Source organism: Chrysemys picta, chromosome 8, assembly GCF_011386835.1.
Source record: "Chrysemys picta bellii isolate R12L10 chromosome 8, ASM1138683v2, whole genome shotgun sequence".
NCBI lineage: Eukaryota > Metazoa > Chordata > Testudines > Emydidae > Chrysemys > Chrysemys picta.
In genome coordinates this window covers 50923270-50935300 of record NC_088798.1, presented here as the reverse complement: position 1 = coordinate 50935300, position 12031 = coordinate 50923270, and the positions used below count along the sequence as shown (strand labels likewise).

At 45.6% G+C, this 12031-nt stretch overlaps 1 protein-coding gene across 1 annotated transcript; it reads left to right on the top strand.

Annotated features, from left to right (window-relative positions):
• Positions 1–887: 887 nt before the first annotated feature.
• On the top strand, positions 888–3483 carry LOC135973060 (myb/SANT-like DNA-binding domain-containing protein 1). The gene is made up of 2 exons (XM_065554447.1): positions 888–1755; positions 2741–3483. The coding sequence occupies exons 1-2, from the start codon at positions 1179–1181 to the stop codon at positions 3214–3216; spliced, it is 1053 nt and encodes a 350-aa protein (XP_065410519.1). The 5' UTR covers positions 888–1178; the 3' UTR covers positions 3217–3483.
• The last annotated feature ends 8548 nt before the right edge of the window (positions 3484–12031 follow it).

Here is a 12031-nt window from a genome sequence, read left to right as displayed (position 1 = left end):
ACGCGGCCCACTAGGGTAAGCACCCTGGCTGGACGGGACGGTTTGTTTACCTGCCGCGTCTGCAGGTTCGGCCGATCGCGGCTCCAACTGGCTGCAGTTCGCCACTCCAGGCCAATGGGGGCTGCAGGAAGTGGTGCGGGCCGAGGCCCGTTGCTGGCAGAGTTTGACTGTGAAAAACCTGTACATAGATTATTGGGAGGGTGGGGGGTGGAGAACCGCTCTAAATAAAAAGCACTGGTGTTTGCATCAACCTGAGGTATCCCTGACTGATTTGAGAGGGAAGCAGGGGCAGAAACCAGAGGGGCCCAGCTTATGCCTCGCTACACTGCCCCTAAACAGAACTGAATTATCTGTACTCTCCAAGGGACTGAACTTCTGCCCCACCACAGAACCTGATCCCTTACTAACATTCGGAGAACTAGAAAATTTCTTTGTCAACTCTGAAAGAATATCAGGACTCATAAAACACAATCCTCAAACCATGCAGCACACAAAGGGCCAGTTCACTCCAGAACTCAACCTACTTCCTCCAGAAAATCTGCAACACTAGCAACCTCTGACCTCTGGGGACTGAACTTCAATCTGGTCCCTAGCAGTCTCTGACTCACTCGCTCCTGTCCTTCAAGGACTGTCCTTTTATCCACTCAAAGTTTTTTTTGTCTTGGATCCTCCTTGTGGTTATAAGCTAGGACCCTCTTCCCCCTCCCACCAATCTAGACTATTGAGCTCAGCATGGTCTGAGGTAAAACTTCAATGGTGAACGACACTTGCATATACTCTAAGGCCTGGTCCACACTAGGCGTTTATGTCCAAGTTAGCGCCGTTACATCGAATTAACCCTGCACCCGTCCACACTACGATGCTATTTAGTTCGACATAGAGGTCTCTTTAATTCGACTTCTGTACTCCTCCCCGACGAGGGGAGTAGCGCTAAATTCGACATGGCCATGTCGAATTAGGGTAGGTGTGGATGGAAATCGATGCTAATAGCTCCGGGAGCTATCCCACAGTGCACCACTCTGTTGACGCTCTGGACAGCAGTATGAGCTCGGATGCTCTGACCAGCCACACAGGAAAAGCCCCGGGAAAATTTGAATTTGAATTCCTTTTCCTGTCTGGCCAGTTTGAATCTAATTTCCTGTCTGGACATCGTGGCGATCACAGCAGCACTGGCAACGATGCAGAGCTCTCCAGCAGTGATGGCCGTGCAGTCTGTGAATAGAAAGAGGGCCCCAGCATGGACTAATCGGGAAGTCTTGGATCTCATCGCTGTGTGGGGCGATGAGTCCGTGCTTTCTGAGCTGCGCTCCAAGAAACGGAATGCAAAGATCTATGAGAAGATCTCTAAAGAGATGTCAGAGAGAGGATACAGCCGGGATGCAACGCAGTGCCGCGTGAAAATCAAGGAGCTGAGACAAGGCTACCAGAAGACCAAAGAGGCAAACGGACGCTCCGGATCCCATCCCCAGACATCCCGTTTCTACGAGGCACTGCATTCCATCCTCGGTGCGGCCGCCACCACTACCCCACCACTGACCGTGGACTCTGAGGATGGGATAGTGTCCACGGCCGGTTCCTCGGACATGTTAGGGGACGGGGAAGATGAGGAAGGAGATGAGGAGGGCGAGGCAGTCGGCAGCGCTCACAACGCTGATTTCCCCGACAGCCAGGATCTCTTCATCACACTTACAGAGATCCCCTACCAAGCATCCCCAGCCGTTACCCCGGACACAGAATCTGGGGAAGGATCAGCCAGTAAGTGTTGTAAACATCTAAACATTTATTTTTAACAGAACAGGAATATTAACAATTAAAAGAATGGGTTGTTCATGATTACTTTGCCCTAGGCGCTTAACGGTTCAGTCATGGGCAGTGCAAGTTTTGAAAAAAAAATCTAGCAATGTCCGGTTTTCCGTGATTGTCCTGCCCAAGCCGCTCTACTGTTTAGTCCCTGCTACTGCAGCTACAGTAAAATGCGGTCTATATGTCCGGGGATAGAGCAGTAATCCTCCTGGGACATCTCGATGAAGCTCTCCTGGAGGTAATTGGAAAGCCATTGCATGAGGTTCCTGGGGAGAGCGGCCTTATTGGGTCCTCCGAAGTACGACACGTTGCCGCGCCACGAGACTATCAAGAACTCGGGAATCATTGCTCTGCACAGCAGGGCGGCATACGGCCCTGGTCTTTGGAGGCTTTCCCGGAGCATTCTCCCTCAGAGATCCTCATCAGGGTGATGTCGCCCATGGTGACCTGCTTTGAATTAGGTAGGGGAATGTTAGTGTTGGGACTGCTTGCCCGTTCCTTTACAGAACTGTAACTGCTGGTTTGCAGCCACGCGGTGGAGGCGGGAGAGGGGCAGCCGAAAGGGATCGTTCCCGGGGACAGCCGCGAGGGGGTGGGACAGGGGCAGAGTTCCCGCTTGCCGGATTGCTGGCAGCAGGGACTGACATTGCTTTAAATGTGAAATGAGGCCAGTGGTAATATAAAAGTTTTAAACTGCCACAAGTCTACGGCTTACCATGTCTGCCTGCAACAGAAATTCCGTTGTGCTGCCCCGCTTCTTAAATGTGCTGTGCAAGACCCCAGGCACTGAATGCGAAGGCCGAGAATTCGACCTTGTGCTGAGTGCGCATGTGATAGGTGCTGTGCATGGTCTTGTTCACAGAGAAAGACTATGTTCTTTGTTCACAACTACATTTATCTTTCTGAGGAATTCACTCCCTTTTTCCCATTTCCACAGCCCCATCTGCGACTGTCTCACAACCTAGCCTGGAATCACACTCCCAGAGGCTAGCGCGGATTAGGCGTAGGAAGAAGAGGACACGGGAGGACATGTTCTCTGAGCTTATGGCCTGTTCCCAAGCCCAGGCAGCACAGCAGACCCAGTGGCGGGAGAACTTGACCCGAATGCACCAAGCCAACATGGATTGGGAGGAAAGGTGGCGGCAGGAAGACCAGCAGGCGACTCAAACGCTGCTTGGACTACTGAGGGAGCAAACGGACACGCTCCGGCGCCTTGTGGATGTTCTGCAGGAACGGAGGCAGGAGGACAGAGCCACGCTGCAGTCCATCTCTAACCGCCCTCCCCCGCCACCAAGTCCCATACCCACCTCACCCAAAGTGCAAAGAAGGAGAGGCGGCAGAGTCCCTGCTAACTCTCACTCCACCCCTGCAGAGAGCTCTAGTAGCAGAAGGCTCTCATTTCCCAAAATTTGAAAAGTTCTTTCCTTCCCGCCTGACACAAGCCCCCGTCCAAGTTTCACCTCCCAATGCCATGTGTAGTTGATAATAAAAAATACGTTTCTGTTAACTACTGTTTCAATCATGTTCTTTTGGAGGGTGAGGGGAAAGGGGGTTGGTAATTGGACAGGACAGTCACCTTTGGCAGGGTACATAGTCGGGGGCAGGCACAGCAGCAGGGCACATACACAGTGCAGTGATGCAGTGACTAGTTACCCTGGTTAGTCTGGGAGGTTGTTTTCATGTTATGTTGCGGTGGGGGTTGCTCTGTGACTTTGTGGCGGGGGAGGGCAGTTACAGATCTTAAGCGGCGGTCCTTATGCAGGATCACAGAGCCACGCAGCAGGGGATCTGTAACCGTCCTGCCCCTGCCACAAAGTCACATAGCCCCCCCATACACACAGTCCCGATCAGGAGGGGTGACAGGCTCCGTTGAAACAACCATCTCACCGCAGCGGAGCCTGTCAATCCTTGAGTTTAGAAGCTTCATTCGCGTCACTACACTACACCCGCTCCGCACCACAGTCTGCGTCCCAGTTTTAAAACATTCCCGCGAAAACAGTATTAAAGAAAACGGTGTGCATTAACAAAGTAGAACTATTTTTATTTCGAAACGTCTGTTGGAAAGGGGGTGAAGGGGGTATGTAACTGGATAGGATAGTCAACATTAACTGGGTAAAGAAACGGGGGCAGGTTCAGCTTCTCTGTACACAAACTTTAAAGTCACAGGTTACCTTGCTCATTCAGGAACTTTGCTTTCAAAGCCTCCCGGATGCACAGCGCGTCCCGCTGGTCTCTTCTAATCGCCCGGCTGTCTGGCTGTGAGTAATCAGCAGCCAGGCTATTTTCCTCAACCTCCCACCCCGCCATAAAGGTCTCCCCCTTGCTCTCACAGAGATTGTGGAGCACACAGCAAGCTGCTATAACAATGGGGATATTGGTTTCGCTGAGATCACAGCGAGTCAGTAAGCTTCTCCATCTCCCCTTGAGACGGCCAAAAGCACACTCCACCACCATTCTGCACTTGCTCAGCCGGTAGTTGAAGAGTTCTTTTTCAGTGTCCAGGGCGCCAGTATAGGGCTTCATGAGCCAGGGCATTAGCAGGTAGGCTGGGTCCCCGAGGATCACTATAGGCATCTCCACATCCCCAACAGTTATTTTGTGGTCCGGGAAGTAAATACCTTGCTGCAGCCGTCTAAACAGACCAGAGTTCCTGAAAACACGAGCGTCATGAACCTTGCCTGGCCATCCCACGTAGATGTTGGTAAAACGTCCCCTGTGGTCCACCAGTGCTTGCAGCACCATGGAAAAGTAGCCCTTTCGGTTAATGTACTGGCTGGCCTGGTGGTCCGGTGCCAGGATAGGGATGTGAGGTCCAGCCAGGGTACCATATGGCCCCACCGCAGTTTGGGAATCCCATCGCTGCGAAGCCATCTATGATCGCCTCCACGTTTCCCACGGTCACTACCTTTGGCAGCAGTACATCAACGATTGCCTTCGCTACTTGCATCACAACAACCCCCACGGTAGATTTGCCCACCCCAAACTGGTTCGCGACTGACCGGTAGCTGTCTGGCGTTGCAAGCTTCCAGAGGGCTATGGCCACTCGCTTCTGGACAGTCAGTGCAGCTCGCAACCGGGTGTCTTTGCGCTTCAGGGCAGGGGACAGCAACTCACAAAGTTCCAGGAAAGTTCCCTTCCGCATGCAAAAGTTTCGCAGCCACTGGGATTCATCCCAGACCTGCAGCCCTATGCGGTCCCACCACTCAGTGCTTGTTTCCCGTGCCCAGAATCGCCGTTCCACGGCATCAACATGACCCATTGCCACCGTGATGTCCTCGGCGCTGGGTCCCGTGCTTTCTGAGAGGTCTGTGCTACTCTCAGACTTTAGGCCATCACCGCGGTGCCGTAGCCTCCTCGCCTGACTTTTCTGCATCTGCCTCAGGGAAACCTGTATGATAAGCTGCGAGGCGTTGAGAGCGGCCACAACTGCAGCGATGGTCGCAGCGTGCTCCATGCTCGCAGTCCTGTGGCGTCCGCGCTGTCACTGACTAGAAAAGTGCGCGAACTGATTTCCCGCCGGCGCTTTCAGGGAGGGAGGGCGGGAGTGATGGACGGATGACGACAGTTACCCAAAAGCACCCTCGACACATTTTGTTACCCAGAAGGCATTGGCGGCTACACCCAGAATTCCAATGGGCAGAAGGGACTGCGGGAACTGTGGGATAGCTGACCACAGTGCACCGCTTCGAATGTCGACGCTTTCACCGTTAGTGTGGACTCACAAAGTCGAATTACTGTTCTTAGTGTGGACACACACGTTCGACTTTGCAATATCGATTCCAAAAATTCGATGCAAGTAAAATCGAACTACTCTCGTAGTGTAGACAAGGCCTAAGATAGGCCTACCTAAGCTTTTAAGTAAGACAGATTCCTTTAGGCCTTTTATTGTGTTAAAATGCAGAATTTGGCCTGAGAAAGTACATGCCAAACATCCTGTAGAATGAATAGGCTGTCAGAAAAATACAGAAGATATGGTAATAAAAGTTTTCAAAGTGTAAGAAAATGAGAATATTAATATCTTGACACATTTCCTATTCTAAAACAGCCTCAATTTCTCTGCTTTCACAAAGAAAAATCTGAGGTTGACAGCTTTCATCCTTGAAGTCAATCATTTCAGTATGACCTTTTTTTGTGATCTTCAGTAAAACAAAATAAGATAACCTGAAGACTTACTGTGTATTTACGAGTCAACTAAAAATATAGGCAAAGCAAAGGGATTTAAAATATGTATTATAACCTTGGTCATTTACTGAAAGAGGTTGTCATCTTTCTTGGAACTGTAGATTAAGATGCAGACTTTCTTGGCAACTGTTGGTAAGTAAAACATTCAGTGATAAAATGTGCTATCTTGATTCATAGGAGATGAAAGCTGGAGAATTATTGATGTTCTATGTTAACTTGTGTCATTTGATTTATTTTTCATTGTAATTAAGAGTGTGTCATGGTGTTTAAAGGGACATTCCAGTACTTGAGTCTTCACAATATGATGTGATTAAAAAAACCCACCAAGGTTATACTGTAACTTGGATTGTGTGCCCGGGAGGAGGGGGTGAATAATGGGGAATAAGAATCCCACTTAAACCCTTGCATGGCTTATCTTGGTCTTAGTTCTTGGTGTGCAGGTGCAATTGGGAACTGCACTCTTGCTTTATGCTCCCTGGATTAGCTGAGTGGGGAATGGCAGGGAGTAAGCCTAGCTGTGGCTTATCCCAGAGATGAACGGCCCCAAACTGGTCAGCTAGCAGGAGGATTTGTTGTTGATGCAGGACAGCTACAAATTACCACCTCCCCTGAAATAGGAGGAAGCAGGGAGGAATTCTCTCTCTCTCAGAAGGTTAATATCTGTGTCCCAGCACCTCCTATGGCTTCTGTTGGGATACTACAGTTCATGCATTGACCCTTGCTCAGGTACCTAAAGGCTCAATCTAGAGCAAAGGTTTCAGAAAACTGGATATTAAAATAAATATTTTTGTAAGTTTTGAAAAAAAATGAAAGTAATTTTTAAATATTCCCTTGCAGCATTCAAAATCCAAACACCACCACATTTTGTGAATTTAGGAGAACGTGCTAGTCATCATGAGTTTCACCAGACTTTCTCAAGGGACAATAGATAAACTACAAAGTTCACCCTTCATCACCATTTTGATATACAATGAATGGACTAAACCAACATGTTACAAATAATAACTGAGAGAAGAAAACCAAGAGAAAAAGTGAATAGACTACATGCTGGAGCACTGGAAAGGAACTTGAATAGGGCCAGGATCTGGCACCTCTTTTATAGTGAGAAGCTACCTGCTACACTAGGTTGAAGAAGGAAGCAGAAAGAGAGAACACTCTGCCACTGTATATTGCCCAGAATCCTTGTTAACGGACTTGGATTTTCAAAACTCAGGTCTGTTCTTATAGCAGGAACTTAAGTTACTTTGGTGCAGTTTTATCCTCTTATATCCTGTGTGAATTTGGCCCTCTGTGGTTTTGAAAGGAACAAATGTGAGTTGGATAACCAACTGTCTTTTGTGCCTGGAAGAGAGTCTTCTTTAAAAAAAAAAAAAAAGTAGGGCTGTCGAGTGATTAAAAAATTAATTGCCATTAATCACGCTGTTAAACAACAACAGAATACCATTTCTTTAAAATATTTTTGGATTTTACTACATTTTCAAATACATGAATTTCAATTACAACACAGAATACAAAGTGCATAGCGTGCACTTTATATTTATTTTTTATTACAAATATTTTCACTATAAAAACAAAAATTGTATTTTTTCAATTCACCTCATACAAGTACTGTAGTGCAATCTCTTTATCATGACATTTGAACTTACAAACATAGAATTATGTACAAAAAAACCTGCACTTAAAGACAAAACAGTGTAAAACTTTAGAGCCTACAAGTCCACTCAATCCTACTTCTTGTTCAGCCAATCACTCAGACAAACAAGGTTGGTTACAATTTGCAGGAGATAATGCTGCATGCTTCTTGTTTACAATGTCACCTGAAAGTGAGAACAGGCTTTCACATGGCACTGTTGTAGCTGGCATTGCAAAATATTTACATGCCAGATGCTCTAAAGATTCATATGTCCTTTCATGCTTCAATCACCATTCCAGAGGACATGCTTCCATGCTGATGATGGATTCTACCTGATCACAATCCAAAGCAGTGCTGACTGACACATGTTCATTTTCATCATCTGAGTCAGATGCCACCAGCAGAAGGTTGATTTTCTTTTTTGGTGGTATGGGTTCTGAAGTTTCCTCATCAGAGTGTTGCTCTTTTAAGACTTCTAAAAGCATGCTCCACACCTCGTCCCTCTCAGATTTTGGACGGCACTTCAGATTCTTAAACCTTGGGTCGAGTGCTGTAGCTATTTTTAGAAATCTCACATTGGTTCCTTCTTTGCATTTCGTCAAAACTGCAGTGAAAGTGTTCTTAAAACGAACATGTGCTGGGTCATCATCCGAGACTGCTAGAACATGAAATATATGCAGAATGCAGGTAAAACAGATCAGGAGACATACAATTATCCCCTCAAGGAATACAGTCACAAATTTAATTGATACATTATTTTTTTAACGAGCATCATCAGCATGGAAGCATGTTCTCTGAAATGGTAGCGGAAGCATGAAAGGTGCATACGAATGTTTAGCATATCTGGCATGTAAATACCTTGCAATGCTGGCAGCAAAAGTGCCATGCGAATGCCTGTTTTCACTTTCAGGTGACATTGTAAATAAGAAGCAGGCAGCAGTATCTCCCATCAATGTAAACAAACTTGTTTGTCTTAGTGATTGGCAGAATAAGAAGTATGACTGAATGGGCTTGTAGGCTCTAAAGTTTTACACAGTTTTGTTTTTTATTGCAGTTATGTAACCAAAAAAAATCTGCATTTGCAAGTTACACGTTCACGATAGAGACTGCACTTCAGTACTTGTATGAGGTAAATTGAAAACTACTATTTCTTTTGTTTATAATTTTTATAGTGCATATATCTGTCATAAAAATAATAATATAAAGTGAGCACTGTGCACTTTGTATTCTATGTTGTAATTGAAATCAATATTGAAAATGTAGAAAAACATCCAAAATATTTAATTCATTTCAATTAGTATTCTATTGTTATACATGCAATTAATTGCAATTAATATTTTTTAGTTAATCGCATGAGTTAACTGCGATTAATTGACAGCCCTAAAGAAAAGCAAACCTGTACAGTGTTTGTGATATTTTTCAGTTTTGTTTTTATTTTATTTTTTTCAACTGGAGGTTTCTATGCATGGTCACCTTTCAATTCCCTTTGCACCTCAGGCTATCAGATACTCACGAATTAAATCCCAAATCCATAGTTAAAAATACCCTGCGTTAGGGGAAGAATGTCTCTTCCTCTCCAGTGCTAGTCAGTCCTCTGCTCATCCCATCTTTTCCCTTTCTGGAGCTTGATGCTCAAACATCTAATTCACTCACAGCCACCTTCACCGAAACAGCTTTTAAAAGGATAACAGAATTATAAAATCAATGGTTTCCCTTAGAACCCTAGTATTTTGATTTTAGTATCTCCTCTGGTTCCCATTGCTGCAGCTGTTAGTTTCTATCCTTTGAATAGCTCACGGAATCATTTATTGACTGTTGGGAAAGCTACAGTGAGCTTACAGACTAAAGCTCATAAGACCAGGCCTACACTATAAACTTCCATCAATATAACAACATCACTCAGGGATGTGAAAAATCCACACTCCTGAGCGATGTAGTTATACCAACCTAACCCCTGGTGTGGACAGCACTGTCGATAGGAGGGCTTCTCACATCAACATAGCCACCGCCTCTCGTGGAGGTAGATTAACTATGCCAATAGAAGAAACTCTCCTGTCGGAATAGTAGCATCTTCATTACTGCAGCATTTCAAGCATAGTCCTGTCCTAAGATATTATAGGGTTTTTCCTGATACATTCTGGTAAATGGTTTGGAGGTTTTTAGTACTAGTCTGCTGTTTGTATGGTACAATGACAGACTGGAGGCAAACTGATATATTTTAGAATTTCAAAATTTGTGATATTTTTCCCCTTGTGTGTCATCATCACGCAGACTGGCAAGTCATTTATATAATTCCTTTTTTTTTTTAATATACTCAGTGTCTCTAGTGTCAATGGCATCTCACATCAATACCTCAGACAGAATGGAGTGTGTAGCTTTGTTTAGAAATTTCCCGAAGGAACATTTTTCGCTGGAAAATGGTAATTCATCAAAAGTGAAACATTCCATGGGAATGTGTCAATTTTGACAAAATTCTGGATGGAAACTAGGCAATCCTTCAGAAAAGTTTAGACATTTATATGAGTAACAAGAATATATAGAGTTAAAATATTATATATTAAGGATCCAATTCAGAAAAGCACTTAAGCAAGTAAAAAGCTGTCCTTATTCAGGAAAACACTTAGCACATTTCACTGTAACTTTGATTTCAATGGGTTAAGAACATGCTTAAGGGATTTCCTGAAAAAGAATGTTTTCTTGAATGGGGTGGGGGTGGGGGGTCTAAAAAAGGTATGAACTTTCAAGTTTCAGAGCCTAGGCTAGCCACTGACTATTGAAGGTTAGGGGAAACTATAAGTTTCTGTCCTTTATGGCATTCTTCTTTTTGTAGCTAATATTTTTCCAGTAACAGCATTTAATTGAACAGTTTCCATGAAGTTTTGCATATTGTAATTTTCCCTTATTTTACAAACTGAATGCAACATTTCTTCCAGTTTTTCAAAGACGTCATGGACCAAATTAGGATACCCCTTTCCATTAGGCATATTGGACACAGCTGTACTTACACAGCTCATGGTGATCAGTTTCCCTCTTCCTCACTAGTGGCTGCTGTTTTTGTTCTGGTGAACTGCTGCAAGAAAAGATTCCAGCCCCATGACAAATTCCACAGCCTCTTGGAATCCTTTCTCTGATCTTGATCTGCAAGTCCAAGTCCAGCTGAACACCTATAAATTGGTCCATTGCAATTTATCCTGCAACGAACAGCTGGAATCCTTTTAATTTGCAATGTCTGTAGAACTCTTTGCATTCACACACATCAGCTTTAACAGGCCCTGATGGGGTGTCTGTCCCTGGACCTGCCTGATAGGGTTAAAACCCAGCCAGGGGGGCTGCAAGGAAACAGCCAATTAGGGCTGTGGCCGTAGCCAGTTAGGGTGGTGTCTGGACCAGCCAATCAGGGCCGAGACAGCCCATATAAAAGGAAGCTGCAGGCCAGAGCAAGTGAGTCTGTGGCAGGAAGCCCAAGGGAGGGGACTGGTTTCCTAGAGGGCTGCACAGCTAGCACCCTGAACAGGGCTACTAGGACTTGCAGGCCCAAGGCCCTGGGAAGAGGGTGAAGGAGCTGAAGGTGCTGGGGCTGTGGGGAAGTGGCCCAGGGAATTGAGACAGTCTGGTAGAGAAAGAAAGGAGGGGTAGGGGGAAGCTGTTGTTTACAGGGTCCCTGGGCTGAGACCCAGAGTAGTGGGTGGACCTGGGTTCCCCCCACTTCTAAAGAAGCAGCCAGGCTATGGGCTGCCAGGCCGTTGTGAGAAGTGATAGATTGTTGCAGGAGTCCCCCAGAAGGGGGAAAATCTGGATCGTGACATGGCCAGAGGGCTGTGCCACAAAGCAGAGGCAGTGAGACAAACTGTGGTGGGTCTGCAAGAGGAGATGAGGATGGGAGAGCCACTACCACCAGAGGGCACACCTGCTGACCTGAGCTAATTCCTGAAATGGCCAGCAGGAGGTGCCAGTGTGGTGAGAGGTCCCATGAGATTCATTTTACAAATATTTATATTGGTTTTGTGGAAAACCTTGGAGAAAGGTTTTGTTTTGTTTTGTATTCTGTTCTGGTTGATAGATACTATCAGCACTGAGCTGTATCAGTGTTAAAGAAGCTGCAAGGGTTACATTTGCACCCATTCAGCTGATCTGCCTAACTCCATCCCACAAGGCAATGCAGAAATCACTCTAAACTTAAGAACAGTGACGAATACCGATAAGATTTCTGCTTTTCTTTTACATATTAAAAAACATAATAGGAACTGGTATCTTGATATAACCACAGTATGTCTCAACTTATCATAATGATTCTGTCAATAACTGTTTTGTTGCACCAAACTGTTACCAGGACAATATTCATTTGTTCATTTCATTTTACGCAACCAATATCCTTGCCACATTTTCTTTCTTTAGGGCCAAATTAGCTCAGCC

Excerpts from the sequence above, each read along its gene's own strand:
- LOC135973060 (XM_065554447.1), top strand. The coding sequence starts at position 1,179 with ATGCAGAGCTCTCCAGCAGTGATGGCCGTGCAGTCTGTGAATAGAAAG. Across the intron at positions 1,756-2,740 it reads ATCTGGGGAAGGATCAGCCA|CCCCATCTGCGACTGTCTCA; the intron begins GTAAGTGTTGTA and ends CCATTTCCACAG.